The following is an 18,264-nucleotide window of genomic DNA, read 5'->3' on the forward strand; positions in this document are numbered from 1 at the left end:
TTGCTTTACATAAGTGGCATATCCAGCTTAGCAAGAATGAACTAGTAATAGACAGAAGTCGGAAGCTATTGAAACTTTGGAGACTTTATTGTTAGAAAATGAGCATGGGGATGTACAATCAGTGGCACCTCTAACGGCACTAAAACCTCGCCCCAAGATAACTCCATTGTTCACACAATACTCTGAAATAGACACTTTTGTTCATTTGGTGACAAAAGACATTCAACGGATTAAACCCAAATCGCACCTGGTTCATTCTCTCTAGAGAAGAACAAGTTGCATTACAATCATTACAAGCGGACAATAATCTAGTTATTAAGCCGTCTGATAAAGGCGGCAACATTGTTCTTTTCGATAGAGACAAATATGCCGAAATTGAGTTAAATCTACTTGAAGATAGAGACATGTATCTACCTTTGAGCCATGATCCCTCTCTGGAATTCCTAGCGGAGTTGCAGTCACTCTTGGCCGATGCCAAACAGGAAGGACTAATTTCTGAGGAAGAGAAGAAATTTGTATTTAACCCACATCCCACAATCTTAACGTTCTATATTTTACCTAAAATGCATAAAGGCACCAATCCTTTGAAGGGATGCAGAATTGTTTTGGGCAATAACAACCTTATGTAGCATATATATAGATCACATTTTGACACCCTTTGTATCTTCCCTACCTTCTTTCCTAAAGGACACTAAAGACACAGTTCTTAAAATGAGTGACCTCACATTAACTAACACGACGTCACTTGTGAGTTTGGATGTAGAAAGCCTATATCCTAACATTGAGCACAACTTGGGGATTAAGGCAGTCAAGAGTTATCACTTACACTAAAAGCAGAATATTCACACAGCACAATTCTTTTGTGTTCAAACTTTTACACTTTATACTCACACACAATTTATTTTTCTTTGGCTTTGACCTCTATAGTCAGATTAGAGGCACTGCCATGGGGATTACATGTGCGCCTTCTTATGCAAATTTATTTTTGGGAGTACAATTTTGTTTTTGGTGATTTTGGTGACGATATATTGATGACATTTTAATTTTTTGGGATAGTGAAGCTTCACTTTTTGAAGAATTCGTGGACAGGCTTAATGTCAATCAGATCGGCATGAAATTCACCTCAGAAATAGGGGGCAAAACCATCAACTTCCTGGACCTTACTATATGTATTGATAATCAGAACCGGATACAAAGAGAGTTGGCACCCTGGCTCACTTAAGAGGAGTATACCCATCGGCCAGTATCTCCGGGCCTGGAGAAATTTTTCAGAGGATCATTATTTCAGGCAAGAATGCAATCAATTAATGTCTAGATTTGTTCAGAGGGGTTATCCTAAAAAACATCTGAGATCTGCCTTTATTAGAGCATCTAATCATGATATCAATATAGGCTAATATATATGCACACATGAATGGATGGCATCTTAGCATCATTATTGTTTAGCGATCGCCACATCTATGAGCCTGCTTATATAAGCAGATTACAGGCATTATGTCCGTAAAAACAACTAAGTGTGATGTCATGCACGTTCTTTCACACACACGCATTGACAGTTCATACCTGGCTCCCATAACTAAGTTTACCATCATGCGCACCCTTTCCACATATGCGCTTTGACAGTCCCTATCGGGTCTCTGGGCCTATGTCCGATGTCATGCGCAGACAGCTCGGAAATGCGCAGTGGATCTATCTTCTGGAAGATCGCGGACTATGCGTGGCCAATCGCAATGACGGCCACGGGATGTTTACAACACATGACATGCGTCTCCTCCTATTACAGACTGAATTTAGTGGGCATATCCTGATAACTAGGCAGACCCATGACATGTGATGTGATCCTTACGCTACCACTGGTTAATCGTGGGGGGACCTTTTCTGATGACATCAGGGGAGTCTATATAAGGGGAGGCCATACTTCTGGCACTCATTAGCCACCAGGTCTCTGATGAAGCTGGTTTGCCAGCGAAATGTCAGGACTTTGGCTTGTGTGATATTTTAAATTGCAGCGGTTATTGTCAGCACCATGTTCTCTATATATCAATTGCCTCAGTAGTGGCCATACACACATACCCTGTAGTTTTAATCGGTGTGGTACTGGCACCTAATGGTGTATAGTTCAATTATCCATATGTGTTTCTTGGTTTTAAAACGCTGAATAAAAGTTACATTTTAATTTTTGTTTGGGGGGGGGGGGGGGGGGGTTCGAATTTAGGTTACCCCTTTGTTTTTGTTTTTTCCCTAAAGTTGTTGTTTATTGATAGTTACCCTGTGACCTCCGGGGGTTTGTTGTTCTTAGTCTTAGAAAAGACCCGGTGGCAAACCGGTTATTGTGTGTTTGTTCAGAAGGGTAGAGCATCTGCAGTGGCATATCCGCTATAACAGGTAAATGTTTACTATTCTGAACCATTTATCCAAGCACATAAGAGTGTGTAAATATGAACACTATTTTGGCAGCATTTCACTCACAAAATTATGAAACGAGAAGGTTCAGTACTTAGTAACACGAGAGGAGAACAAACGTGAGAATGTCCTGTTACTGCATTATTATATTGTAAATGTCACCGTGTCCTCGGTTTGCGTCTGTTTCATTGTAAACAGCCGCAAGTTCTTCCCCTCAAACATCTTCCTCTTTTATAATATATATGTGGTTTATGTATTCTGCAATGTGGGAATGTGTAGGACTTTTCTATTTTCACTAGATGGAGCTCTAGTCTGCTCAATAGGTGTATTATTTTGGACTAACAAATGTAATTGGGTATTGTTGCCCTTGGGAGAATGGTACTGCTTTGTATCCTACAGTATTATGGTAGTAATTGGAACATTTTGCAGAGCATATTGGAAGCTAATCCTTTAATAGTAATAGAGCTAATCCTTAAAGGGGTACTCCTCCCCTAGACATCTTATTTCCTATCCAAAGGATAGGGGATAAGATGTATGATTGCGGGGGTCCCGCATCTCTGTGCGGCACCCAGCATTCCTTTAGAACGCTGGGTGCGAGCGGCGGGGGTCGTGACATCACGGGTGCTCACTTAAAGGGGTACTCCACCCCTAGACATCTTTTCCCCTATTCAAAAGATAGGGGATAAGATGTCTGATCACAGGGGTCCAGCTGCTGGGGACCCCCGCAATCTCACTGTGGCACCCCAGAAATCCGGTGCACGGAGTGAACTTCGCTCCCTGCCGGATGGCTGGCGATGCAAAGTGGAGGTTCATGACCTCACGGCCACGCCCCCCTCAATGCAAGTCTATGGGACGTCACGCCCCCTCCCATAGATTTGCATTGAGGGGGCGTGACCGTGACGTCACAAGCGGGGCGTGACTGTGATGTCACGAGTCTTCGGCGCTGCACCCGACACTCTAAACAATTGCCGGGTGCAGCAGGGAGATCGCAGGGGTCCCCAGTGGCAGGACCCCTTCGATTAGACATCTTATCCCCTATCCTTTGTATAGGGGATAAGATGTCTAGGGGCGGAGTACCCCTTTAAAGGCTATGACACCTTTGCACTCATTTTTTATTGCTGATTTGTTTCCTGAATGTAAAATAAAGCAATTTTAAATATTCTTCATTAGAAATGCTCTACCATTTATCTGCAACTACGACAAAGATAAGATAAATCCATCTGCGTCTGAAAGACTCTCTGTCAGCAATAGCAGAAGGGAGGCAAGTGAGTTACACACCAGCTCAGATTGTGGACAGGAAGAGAAAACCTTGGAGGAAAGCTCACACAGGCTGAAGATAGAGAGGAGAGCAGATACAATGCAGTCTGCAGGGGAGAATCATATGGGCTGTATACAATTGTAAAAGGACAGCAGCAGCTTGCACAGCAAACTGCAGAGGCGGTAGAAGAGAAATTAGGAAACATTTTAAATACATTTTTTTTTTTTTTTTTTTTACCAAAGTAAGTAAGGGCAAAGCAAGAATAAAAAATGTCCACAGCCTTTAAGATATTTTACAACCACATCCAGGAAACCCCTTAAAAGGCTTAGGACACCTTTTGCACTTTTTTTTTATTTATTTATTAGTTTGCCAAATGCAAGATTAAGAAACTTTCTAATTCTTTATAAAATAATTTTTCCACGTTAGTGCTGCAGAGTCTGTGTGACTCTTAAGTCTTCAAAGAGGGCAACCACTGTATTGTATCAAAATTCACATAAGGAGGAAAGCACAAGGGAAGGATATAAGACTGAGGGGTGTGACTCAGGCTCAGGGGCTGTAAAAATTAGGCTCTGAGGGTTTGAATTAGACTCAGGGATGGTGAATAGGCTGAGGGGGGGGGGGGGGGGGTCATTGGGCTCAGGTACGGTGAATATAAGGCTGTGTGAAGTCTGTGGTTTCCATTAGGAGAATCAGGTTACTAGTTCTCTGTAATGAAGCCAACCAAATTTATGGATTTTCCCTTTGGATATATGCCTTTTGTAATGGGGTTTTAACTTGTGATTAAAATAAAAAAATATATTTTTTGCTATATTTGAATGATTTTTAGGTGGTGTGAATCAGGCTTTGGGCTGGTGAATAGAGGCCCGCGGTGGTGTGAATCAGGCTCAAGGGTGGTGGCTCAGGCTTATACCCATTGGGGGACATGTATCAAAGATTTTACCCCTGTTTTGTGTGTATTTTTTTGCGCAAAATTTTGCGCAAGCCCTTTTTTTTGCGCACGTTTTGGTAGAGCATGTCGTCCAGATGTGGCTGAATCAGGGTACCTTGGAGTGACATCTATAGTACACATGGATTTATTAACTGCGCACTTTTCCTTTGCACCAAAAATTTTGACGCAAGTGCGTCTTTTCCCCCATAAATATAAGCCAACTTTAACTGCACGTCGCAAAATCCTTTCTATTTCTGAAGGAAAGTTCTAAGGAACCACCAGAATGTTTTAACTTTCCTATCTCAATTCCTCATTTGGTTGCTTTATATTGCTTTTTACTCCTTGGTTATTCCAAAGCACTTTTAAAATAATTTGCATATAGAATATTTGTTTACAGTTCAGTTATTCATTAGATCACTTGGATATTGTTATTTTATGATCCAACAATTTAATACATTTACATAGGAAATGTTTGATAGCTTATTTATCATTGAACAAGCTCCGTCACATTAAAATAGCTTTGTAATCCACTTAACATTGTAGATCATTTATCTTATATTTTTAAAATTTACTACTTTCCGTTATACTTTTCCCCAGCGCCCGGTAAGATGGTGGCTATCACTGATAGCCAGCCATCTTACCATGTGACCACGGGGGGTTTCGTTCCCCCCCAGCGATCGCTGCTATCAGCTAGTCAAATCTGACTAGCTGATAGCAGCGTTTCGCTATGAGAATACTTAGCAGTGCGGTGTGTGAGTCCGGATCACGGGGATCGGGACACACACCGCTCTGCTAAGTGTCCCTACCTGTCCCCCGGCGTCACTTACCCGGCCATGCGGTGTCCCGAGCGGTCCCGGTGCGAGCGGCATCCTCCAGGCGGTCCCGGAGGTTGTGCGTCCCAGCGGGGAGTTTGCAGCAGCAGGGCGGCATCTTCATTGGCAGCAGTGAGATCGCCGTAAAGCGATCTCACTGCTGCCTCTGGGAGTTTCAAAACTGCAACTCCCAGCATGCCCAGACAGCCTTTGGCTTTCTGGGCATGCTGGGAGTTGTAGTTTTGCAACATCTGGAGGGCCACAGTTTGGAGTCCACTTTATAATGGTCTCCAATCTGTGCTCTTCCAGATGTTCCAAAATTACAAATCTCAGCATGCCCACTCTGTCGAGGCATGCTGGGAGTTGTAGTTCTGTAACATCTGGAAGACCACAAATTGGAAACCATTTTACAGTGGTCTACAAACTGTGGACCTCCAGCTGTTGCAAAACTACTACTCCCAGCATGCCCAGACTGCCCAAGCATGCTGGGAGTTGTATTTCGTCAACATCTGACCCTTTAGATATTGCCGAAATACAACTTCCAGCATGTTTGGCCATGCTGGGAATTATAGTTTTGCAACAGCTGGAGGCACACTAGTTGGGAAACATTGTTCGTTTCCTAACTCTTTTTCCCAACCCGTGTGCCTCCAGCTGTGCCTCTGACAGACCATGCATGCTGGGAATTGAAGTTGTGCAACAGCTGGAGGCACACTGGTTTGCAAACACTAAGTTAAGTAAAAAACTTTCAAGTGTTTTGCAACCAGTGTGCCTTCAGCTGTTGCATAATTACAACCCTCAGCATGCACGGACTGCCAAAGGGCATGCTGGGAGTTGTAGCAGTATGCCTCCAGCTGTTGAATAACTACAAGTTCCAGCATGTCCTTCTGCTGTCACTGCATGCTGAGATTTGAAGTTTTTGCAACAGCTGAAGGCACACTGGTTGCGAAACACTGAGTCTGTTTCCGTGTTTCGCAACCAGTGTGCCTCCAGCTGTTGCAAAACTACAACTCCCAGCATGCACGGACAGCCAAAGGGCATGCTCGGAGTTGTAGTTTTGCAACAGCTGGATGTTTCCCCCCCCCCCAATGTGAATGGACAGGGTACACTCACAAGGGCGGAGGTTTACAGGGAGTGCTGCAAGATTGAGATGCAGCAAACTCGCTGTGAACCCCCGCCCGTGTGACTGTACCCTAAAAACACTACACTTAAATAAAATAAGTAAAAAACACTATATATACACATACCGCTACACAGCCCCCCTCCCCTCCCCAATAAATATGAACAACGTCTGGTACGGCACTGTTTTCAAAATGGAGCCTCCAGCTGTTGCAAAACAACAACTCCCAGTATTGCCGAACAGCCATTGACTGTCCAGGCATGTTGGGAGTTTTGCAACAGCTGGAGGCACCCTGTTTGGGAAACACTGGCATAGAATACCCCTATGTCCACCCCTATGCAAAACCCTAATTTAGGCCTCAAATGCGCATTGCGGTCTCTCACTTTGGAGACCTGTCGTATTTCAAGGCAACAGTTTAGGGTCACATATGGGGTATCGCCGTACTCGGGAGAAATTGCCTTACAAATTTTGGGGGGCTTTTTCTCCTTTTACCCATTATGAAAAGGAACAGTTGGAGTCTACACCAGCATGTTAGTGCATAAAAATAAAATTATTTACACTGACATGCAGGTGTTGCCGCATACTTTACATTTTCACAAGAGGTAAATGGGAAAAAAGATCCCCATTTTTTGGGACACAATTTAGCCAGAGTACGGAGATACCACATATGTGGGCGCAAAGTGCTCTGCGGGCGCACAACAAGGCCCATAAGGTAGAGTGCACCATGTACATTTGAGGTGATTTGCACAGGGGTGTCACAGATGTTAAATAAAGAATAAGGACATTGGTATAATTGATGTGTTATAATTGGGTGCAAAAAGTGGTATTATTGTGAGATTAAAACTCTACATAATGAAGAAAAAAAATTCTAAAACTAATAACGAGGACACACTTACTGTTTAGGTGCAGATACGCTGCAGACAAAGCTCCTACTAAATAGAGCTGCGGTGTAAATTTGTGCTCTGAGGAGAATTCGAAATTTAAACGCAATTCAAGAAAGTAGCTGCACAAGAATGATACATTTTATGCAGCTGCGCCAAATTTACACAACAGGCAGAGGGGGTAAAAAACTTCTATTATACACTGGAAATGATACATCTCCCCCATTGAGCCTATCACATTAAAACTATTTAAAAAAAAAAAAAAAAAAACGGCAGATATTCAACCAAATAATAAAACCCCTGTATCTCAAGAACAAAAAGGGGGTTCGCTGTTCTGTCTGCATGAGGATCATTCACCACTTCAGTAAGGTACCTCATACAATACTTCCATGTCATGTAAGTAATGGGTTCAACCCTATTGTTAATGTGACAGTTTTTTCCCTTTGGTCCACAGGTCTCTGACTGGTTCATAGACTTTAATGTATCTAGAGGAACTGATAAAGATGGGTGGCAGTACGCAGGAGACTTCCCAGCGTAAGTACTGCAGCTCTGCCTTAACAAAGCAGACTTTTGTGATGCCATGCATGTAGTCACTGCTATTTTATTAAATAATATTAATACATAATTACATGATTTAAAAGTCATTAAAAGAACATTTAGTTCCGAATGCTGGGTGCGGGCTGCGGGAGTCGTGACATCATGGCCACGCCCCTCATGACATGACGTCACACCCCTCAATGCAAGTTTATGGGAGGAGGCATGACGACTTGCTTTGAGGGGGCGTGACATCACGTCACGAGGGGTGTGGCCATGACATCACGACCCCCCCCCCCCCCCCCAGACCGCACCCAGTGTTCGGAACTAAAAGATCCGGACGCTGGGGCAGTAGAGTACCCCTTTAAGGTAGGTCTCAGTGATCTCCTTAGATCCTAGTACGTTGAGAGGCCATTTTCTCACAAACATTGGATCATTTCACAAAATATTGAATGCCCGATGTTTGTATATTGAGACAGTGCACATTAAATTAGTGTCAAGGGGCCATTCACATAGCCAACAGCTATAAATACATACTATATATACATATAACAGCACACTCAGCCGCACATGCATGTGTTCTCAGTAGAGAGGGGAGGGAGAAAGCTACTGCCAGACTTCTTTATTAAGTATTCTCCCCAAGAACAAAAGGATTGGTCATTTGTAATCCAACATGTTCGATCCTTCTGCCCCCACCCAATATGGCCATCTTAAAGTTAGGGAATCTCTGCATTTTTGCTTTTTTTCACGAAGTGTAACTCCCATGCTGGTCTGGTGCCAGAATATCTGTTTAAATCTCCCGGCAACTTTGTAGCCTAAAACTACAACGATCAGGATACGGATTTGGCTTTGGTCCCATGCAAGTCCATGGGACCTCAGATAAAATCATATTGTGAACGCTGTAGTCTTACGCTACTACGAAGTTGCTAAGAGATTTCAACAGATATCCTGCTCCTGGAGCATCATTAGAGTTACACTTTAATGATATATTCTAGCTAGATGTAGCTCTATCCTCATCATTTGCTGCAGAATATTGATTTTCTGTTTATATCGTTCAAGCGACAAATGACAGTAATATAGAACAATGCATCTGGGTCCCAACAAGTTATTTTGGGTCACAACTACAAGCAGTAACCTGCTATAATAATTATAATAATTGGAGAAAAAGCAAAACAAAGAAACACATATTCTGTTTGATATTTGATTGAATTTGTTGATACATCTACAGAAGTGAAAAGAAGAAAATATTGCAGTTGCTTAGAGCAGTTGGTGGCTTCCCATTAACTTGGAGCAAGAGGTAAAATGTCCTCAAAGAGAGGATCATCTGCTTGGCCACCATGTTCTTCACTGATCTCACACTTAACATAGGGCTTTGCAACACTTGTCCTGTCGGTCAAGAATCCCCTTGATGTCAGCAGCTTTGTGACCTGTGTTTGTTGGCATCAATATACTAACCAATGATGATGATGATTCTAATAACGTTTCTAATTCTCTTGCTGTTAATGACAAGCAGTGATCTATGCCTGTTCATGAATAGGATATTTATACAGATACCAAAATGGATTTTTGGTTAAATATTAAGTTCATGTAAATTAACCTAACCATGCCATTATTTTTTTTATGTAATAATAGTATACAATATTATAGAATCTGAAGGACCCCCTTGTGCATAGTTAATATGGAAAATTGTGTTTATCTAAGTTTTCCTTAGAATATAATTGTAAAACAATACTTAAAAGAAATCTTTCATCAGTGTCACCTGCGCTAACCTGTCGGTATAGACAGGTAGTGCAGGTGACACTGAGGACAACGAAACCTGGTCCCATTCCGTCCTGTAGTTCTCCGGCTATCCTCTTCAGTATCTTCTGCACCGGGCCAGACTTGGAACATGGGCGGAGCTTAGTGATGTCACCGCTGCTGTTCTCTTTTGGGTACAGCAGCAGTAATGTCACGAAGCTCAGCCCATGCTCCATGTCGGGCCCGGAGCGGAAGATACCGAATAAGATAGCCGGAGAACTACAGGACGGAACGGGACCAGGTTGTCATCAGTGTCACCTGCACTACCTGTTTGTACTGACAGGTCAGTGCAGGTGAAACTCATGATAGATTTCCTTTATCTCACTAAAAGTAAAATATGAGGGACTAAGTAGTAGCAGTGGAGCCTCTTACTGAATTAGAAAAATATAACTGTTATACTATACATCAGTTCTGTCAAGACAAAATGATGTGTCATGGTTATTGTTGTCTTTGTGATATAAGCTGATAGCTTTAGATATAGGTGGTTTGAAGCAGGGAGCATACAGCATTATATGGTTTGGAAATTCAGACATGTCATTAAATAGATAATGATCTTTCAACAAACTAAATCAGTAGTTCAACTGAATGTAAGAAACTTTCTAATATGTCTTATCAGAGAAAAATGCCTCTTTCTCCACATATAAGGTTCTTTTCTTGTCCAACCTTCTTTCCCAAACTTCTCATTGAACAGATCAGTTCATTAAACATTACAGCTGCACATAGAAGTCTATGGAGAGGGAAAAGGGAATGGCTGGGAAGAGACAGGGGAAGGCACCAGCGCAGAGAGGATTTAGCAAATGTTATATGTCACCCAGTGCTTTATTAACAGCTTTCACTACTCTTAAATGTACTACTCTATAATATCCTCCAGAGCCTGCTTTGCTTTTTAGGCCATGTTCACACAGTGGGATGTCCATGCAGAATCATGCAAAAAAGAAAAATAGATTTCAGTGGGTTTCTTCTACATTGTGCAAACTGCAGCATTTCCACAGGATATGTTTCTGCCTCAGAAATCCTGATTCCAGACTCTGCAAAAAGAATAAACATCTCTATTCTTTTTGCATATTCCGCTAGGAAATACATTGCTGTCTATGAAACGTTGCATTTCTGAACAGTCCTAGCTCAATCATGTTCTGCTGGCATCCGCTATCTGCAGAATGTCCATCAGGAAATTTTCAGGGTGGACAGTCCGACATGTGAACATAGCCTTAGGAATTGAGAATTGGGATCTCCTCTTCTAGGTGTGTACAGTGTATGGGTATGTTCTCACTACTGTCTGCAGAGAGTACTGCAGTCAGATAGGAAATAAATTCAAAAAGAAAAGAACTTCCTCTGGAGCGTACAGCAACTGATAAGTACACGAAGTATTAAGATTTTTATATAGAAGTCATTTACAAATCTGTTTAACTTTCTGGCACCAGTTGATTTAAAAAAATGTTTTCCACCAGAGTACCCCTTTAACACAGGGGTGAATAGGTCTTTGGATGACCCTTTCACACCAGTCTGAGACTGCAGGTCTGCTTGGTCCTAGCGCCAATGGATTTCGTCAGAGGACAATTTAACAAAATGTCTTGCCCAGAATTTCTCAAGACAGAGATTCTGTGGTGTGAACTTACTCTATGGGAGACAACATAGATGTTATGTTAGGCTCCACTCACTAACTTAGGTCTAGCCTGTACAGGGGAAAACTGCTGAAAAATTCCACATGCATGTTATATAGTAGGGCAACTGCAACTCCTCATGTAGACACAAAAGCGTTTCTTGAAAAGTTTCCTGAAAGTACATATTGTGCTTAGGTGCACAAATCAGAAATATCATTTCATATAAACATTTTATGATGTGTATTCTGCATTTTCAGTAGTTTTACCCTCTGCAGTCTCCATCTCTAATTGTCAGTTTTCTCTGAGTGGATGGAGACAGGCTGCTATGATGTCTTCTATATGCTCCTGTATGCAGAGAAAAGAGGAAATCCCACTTCCCGTCTTCTCCTTACATAGTCAGAAGCAGCAGCTGCATGGAGGACATTATATAGCAGCAGCATATAATAGAAGAACAGGGAGGAGGGCACTGACTCAGGACACTGACTAAATATAGCTAAGTCAGATGGAGTGGAGCAGCGGCCGAGGCAAGCTGTGTGTACTACACTAACAGGTGCTTAATCCTCTCAGCACAAGCCAATAGCATATATAACATTGGAAAGGTATAGGGAGAGCACTAACCAAATGAATGTCTTTTTTTAGCTTCTTTCTATTGTTTGGACAGCAGGATGACACTGAGGCCGGAAGAAGTGCGTCATTAAGCATGAAACGGTCGTAGCCTCTGAGTGCCCCGTCAGACTCTATCCGTGTCATTCTGCTGCTCCAAACAATGGAACAAATCAAAAGAAGACATTTATGTGTTTAGTACTCTCCATTTCCATTATATAGCAGTACTGAACACTTCTACTGTGGATGCAGCATTGGGGTGAGACATAATAACTGCCCCTACCTCCCCCTCCTCTCTTCATAGACTTCTATGGGCAGGAGCAATAACCCTCTAAGGGTGCTGATAATCCACCTTGATCTCTGCTTCTCTAAAGACTGATTTTAGAAAGGACTTAAAGGAGTACTCTGGTGCAGAGTATTCCTGCTCCGTCCTGCCTGGGCTGCAAAATAATTGAAAATAAACCATCTCTCACATTCCTGGGTTCCTGCGGAGTGCCACTACAGCTGATCGGTATTCCGGTCCATCCTCTTCATACTTCCGTGTGTAACGAAGCATCACATGGCGCTCAGCCTATCGCCGGCCGCCGCGATGTTCTGCATCGGCCCATAGTAGGCTGAGCGCCATGTGACGCTTCGTTACACACGGAAGTATGAAGAGGATGGACCGGAGGACCGATCAGCTGTAGTGGTGCTCTGCGGGAACCCAGGAATGTGAGAGATGGTTTATTTTCATTTATTTTACAGCCTGCGCAGGACGGAGCAGGAGTACTCTGCACTAGAGTACTCCTTTAAGAGTTAGGCTAGGTTCAGACTACGGAATGTATAGTGCAGTGAATGAGTTTCCGCTCACAAATTCACACTTCGGAATTTGTGAATGGAAAATCTGCTTGGAAATTTCCGCCTGAAGAATGGCATTGCTCTTTCTTCAGGTGGAAATCCACGCGCAACACATTGGAGTCTTTTGGAGACTGCAGTGTCCGCGTGGTCCTAGCTGGCTGCACTCGGATTCTCCGGGTGGAAATTTTCTGCCTGGAGATTCCGTAGTCTGAACCTAGCCTTAGTGACTAGTTTAGGAGACAGGATAGGAGAAGAGAACTTGATAAGTAGAAAAATATATATTTTTCTATAATTAGATATATTACAGAATTTCTCATCACTTGTACTGTTGATTTATGATTGAGGTTTTCCCTTTTTCACCTGTTTCCCTTTGTTGCAAATAATCAGTAGTCAGAGCCACAACGTGAATGTGTTAGATCCACAATGTGAATTTATAAAGGGATTTATTGTTAAAGCCTACATGGTATGGCTGGTCTGGGCAGCTGCTACCTGACTGTTTAGCAGGGGATAAGTCAAAGTGGTCTGATATGAGTAAATAGTAAAGTCTTCAATGGATGAGAGTGCCGACCGGCAGGGAACAAGAAGCTGACGTGTGCATAGATGTTAATCTATAGCCGGGTGGAGCTTGTTTATGCCCGGCAAAGCTTTAGTGGTATATCCAAACCAGTTCTCATCTCTAGGGGACATTGATATGTCTCCTTGCCCTTACTCTGTCTTCCTCCAAATTCATACGCATTGATATAGCAGGAACCATTGATGTGAATTTAATCTCTCCTAGAGTTATTAAGGTGAACCTGAAGAGGGCATCTAACAGAACTGAATGTCCTTTAGAGAACAGAGTGTTTGTTGAAATTGGCATAAGAAATATTAAACGAAACAATGAGCCTGGTCAACATATACAGTGCACTATAGCATGCAGGCTGTATTGGGCATCTTATAAAAACACAAACTGTATATTTCTCTTTACAGGTCTTATCACGGCAACAAGACCATTAAAGATTTTGTGAGACGAAGACGCTGGGCCAGGTAAATGTGCTCCAAACCTAACATTTATGTTCTAAGAAAGTATCAGTACATACCGCTTATTTGTTCATAACACAGACCTGTACGCTGCAGAAACGGAAACACACTGCTGGATTGAGGTTATCTAGAAGAGTAATTGTTTTCGTGATACCAGCGTATCAGATGACCTCAAAAAATGCCATAGAGCAGACACAGATTTGTCTGTAATTCATATTTTTCTAGACACTTTCCTGTATTTAGATCTCATAAAAAGCTGCATATATAAAGAATACAGTGTTATGAATTAAAGAGAACCCATCACCAAGAAAATGCAATACAATCTACTGGGAGCATGTTATAGAGCAGGAGGAACTGAGCTGTGTTGCCGAGATTCATTTTCAGATTTTTGGAGACAAATTCTGTAAAACCTAATACTTTAGTAAAACTAAAAATTCTGTATTTTCTCAGTCCCTAGTCCTTGACCTCCTTGATGTCTGGATTCCTTTAGATCTTGCCACCTATTTGTTAAATATTCCTTTAAAAACTCTTAGTAAGCCGTCTTCCAGATTGCTCCTCCATATCCTAACTGCAGCCGAATGTCTGGTGGAAGTAAAGGGATATTAGGCGTATGGAGAATTTGACAGGCCTGTGCTGATGATGGGGTGGACTGTTTCCTTCTGGTATGGTCCTCCTGAGATGACTATATTGATAGCAGACCTCCGTCGAGGAAGTAGACTGATGCCGGTAGGTTAGAAGCGGGTGGTAATTTTGGAGGCCTTCTCATTTCTTTTTCTTGTGATTCCCCTAGTTCTATATGTGTCTTTTATCCATTGTTTTGCTTCTCTTGGTATTTGTTGGCCTTTTCCCCCTGTTTTTCTGATCCCTTCTCCATCTGGTTTTTCTGGTCTGGTCCTTCTTTTGGTATGGTCCTCCCGGGATGACTATACTGATAGCAGACCTCTGTCTCGGAGTAGACTGATGTCAGTGGGTTTGGAGCGGATGGGGATTTTGAGGCTCTTCTGTTTTTTTCTTGTGATTCCCCTAGTTCTATATATATCTTTTGTCTTCTCATGTTTTTTTTATTTTTTTTTTATGTTTTTCCTTGTTTTTTGGATCCCTTCTCCACCTGGATGTTCTTGTCTTGTTTAAGTGCAGTGACAGGGATGTGGGAATCCTATCGCCCGGGACAAGTAGTTTTGGGCTCCGGGCAGGTGCATTTTTCATAGATTTAGCCCTGTATTGGGCTAGCAGGGCCGGATCGACTTCAGAAATCTCACCTCACACCGGCGCTCAGAGTGTATGGAGGGGGCGGCGGCCCCCAGCTGATTTCAGTAGCCGGGGGCCGCTACTCAGAGAACCCACCCTGTGCCCCAGTCTGTCCTCCTTCACACACAGAAATCCTCAGCCCCGTGCAGTGCTGTCTGTCCTCCTCACACAGAGCAGTCATTATGGAGGTGAAGGAGCTCTGCACGGACGTCCTCTCTCCCCTCCCCCCTGCTCTGTGTTTTCCCCGTGCAAACTTGCAGCCTCCCCGTGGTAGATGAGGTCCTGGGGAGACAGAGCAGGGGGAGGGGGATGGAGCTGTGTGTGGGGGAGGGGAGGAGCTGTGTACCGAGCTGTGTTCGTCCTCGCTCTCCCCCTTCTTCTTGTGTAATGTAGAAGCAAGTGAGTGTGAAGCTCAGGTGAGGAGGCCGAGCATGCAGGCGGCGGGAAGGGTGGTTGTATATGTATGTAATGTATAATTAGGGGGGGTGTATCAGCGGCGGGTGTATGTATGATGTGTGCATATGTATGGTGTATATGTATGGTGCATATGTATGGTTTGAGTGTATGTGTGATGTGTGTATGATGTCTGTGTATGTGTGTATGTAATGTATGATGGGGGGGCAGCGGCGGGTGTATGTATGATGTGTCCATATGTATGGTGTATATGTATGGTTTGAGTGTATGTGTGATGTGTGTATGATGTCTGTGTGTGTATGATGTCTGTGTATGTGTGTATGTAATGTATGATGGGGGCAGCGGCCGGTGTATGTATGATGTGTCTGTATGTATGATGTATGTATGTAATGTATAATATAGGGGGCAGTGGCCGGTGTATGTATTTATGATGTATGTATATACTGTATAATAAAGGGGTCATTGGCCAGTGTATGTATGTATGATGTGTCTATGTATGATGTATGTATATACTGTATAATATAGGGGGCAGTGGCCAGTGTATGTATGTATGATGTGTCTATGTATGTATATACTGTATAATATAGGGGGCAGTGGCCAGTGTATGTATGTATGATGTGTCTATGTATATATACACTGTATAATATAGGGGGCAGTGGCCGGTGTATGTATGATGTGTCTATGTATGTATATACTGTATAATATAGGGGGCAGTGGCCGGTGTATGTATGTATGATGTGTCTATGCATGATGTATGTATATACTGTATAATATAGGGGGCAGTGGCGGGTGTATGTATATGTGTATGTATGATGTGTGTATGTATGTATGTATGTGTTGTACAGGGGCGGACTGACAAGTGCTGCTGCCAGTTGTGCAAATTTTTTTTATTTATTTTTAGTGGTTTCTGGCCACCCGCACTAAATTGCACCCCAGAATTACACCCTTCATACTCACCCACCGACCAAGAGCCCCACGGATGCACGCAAACTCACGCCCGAACCAAAACTACAACTCCCAGCATGTTGCACCGTAACCTAAACTGTAGAACTATAAAGTGCAACATGCTGGGAGTTGTAGTTTTGGTTCGGGTCAGCTGCATAGCCATAGGCTGTATCAGGGCATGCTGGGTGTTGTAGTTACTAACTGTAATTCCCAGTATTCCTTGACACAGCCTATGGCTCTGCAGCTGACATGGAACAAAACTACAACTCCCAGCATGTTACACAATAACCTTAACTGTACTACTATACAGTGCAACATGCTGCAACACCCACACAACCATAGGCTGTATCACCGCATGCTGGGTGTTGTAGTTATCTACTATCTAAATGCAACTTACAGCATTTTGTGACACATAAATTAGAGTAAATAAAATGCAGCACATAAACACAGCGGCGTTCACTGTTATCCAATCAAAAGAATCTGTGTATAAGTCCCTATTGAGACTGAAAAATAGTGATTAAAATATTTTAAAAAGTGCGTATATATGTGAATAAGCCCCTTTCCTAATAAAAGTTCTGATAATAAATGGTTCCGATAAAAACTATAGATCCCGGCGCATAAGATTACCCTCATACATCCCTGTATATGGAGACATTGGAGTTATAGGGGTCAGATGGGGGGGAGGGGGGCTTGCCTCGGGTGTAAAAGGAGCTAGCTACAGCTCTCCCGCCGCTAATATCCTGGCATGCTGTGATCGCTGTGGCCGCTATTAAACCATTAGATTGCGGCTGTCTAAGTTGACAGCAGTGTATAAAGGGATCTTATATCCATCCCTGGTGGTCTAGTGGGTGGATCGTACTATTTTGGTTGAAATGATTTCATCTACCAGGACAAGTGGATTTTCTTGAGGGACAAGTAGATTGTGTTCCGCTTTAGTCCCTTGGACAAGTAGTTTTTTTTCCAAATTTCCACACCCCTGAGTGAACAGTGCTACTTCTTCCCCACTACTGCATGCAGTAAAGTGGCTACCTACCACACATAGTTTGCTATTTTGATTTGTTAATTGTCTCTAGTCTTACAACCAGGTGATTGGTTTCCCACCCTTCTTCGGGCTCTGTTGTGGTCCTTGGACTTTTTTGCTGTGTCCTTTCCACTAAACCCAGATGTAGGCAATTTTCACATGCCCGAATCCTTACTCACATGTTGTACTTTGCTGCATATGTTACAGCATTGACATACGCATTGTACCTTTTATTGATGGAAAATGTAAAAATATTTTTTATAAATAATGAAAAAAAAATGAATAACAAAAATTCTGTCATTTATTGTAAATCTCTACTTGTTCTGGTTTTTGGAGTCCAGTGGGTGGTCCTAATTTGTAACACCCTTCCCAGTATGAGAGTCTTGAGAGAGAGAGCTGTCAGTCACGGATAAGGACCACACACTGGATTCTGAAACCCAGAATTTGAATAAGGGAGATTTATCATTGAATTTAGAGCTTTTTTTTGCCTACACTGGGCGCTTAACATATTGCACATGCACCTAAGCACTTTTTTTGAGACTTTTTGCAGTAAGCAGAAACCTGCAAACAACCTTTTAAAAATCAATTTCAGTATTTACTTTGCAGTGGTAAAAAATTTGTCAAGTGCAAATGTCACCCTAAAAGTCTCAAAACCCTCCAAAACACTGCAAACTTACACCAGCCCAGACCTGGCTTACAAAACTGCCTTTGGAAAGCACTTTCAAAAAGTTGCCAATTTTTGGCGCAACTACGACTTTTGCAAAAAGTCGCAGAGGAGAACTCATACAAAATGTTGTTCTGAAGTGATTTATTGTTTAGTATGTATGATGGTATGATAAACATGT

At 42.5% G+C, this 18,264-nt stretch overlaps 1 protein-coding gene across 1 annotated transcript in view; it reads left to right on the top strand.

Moving 5' to 3' along the window:
• TECPR1 (tectonin beta-propeller repeat containing 1) overlaps positions 1-18,264 on the top strand; it is a 118,792-nt gene that overhangs the window by 62,444 nt on the left and 38,084 nt on the right. Inside the window, 2 exon segments of the mRNA XM_056536469.1 lie at positions 7,854-7,933; positions 13,741-13,797. Coding sequence (XP_056392444.1) covers positions 7,854-7,933; positions 13,741-13,797 — 137 coding nt within the window.

This window comes from Hyla sarda, chromosome 8, assembly GCF_029499605.1.
Source record: "Hyla sarda isolate aHylSar1 chromosome 8, aHylSar1.hap1, whole genome shotgun sequence".
Taxonomy (NCBI): domain Eukaryota; kingdom Metazoa; phylum Chordata; class Amphibia; order Anura; family Hylidae; genus Hyla; species Hyla sarda.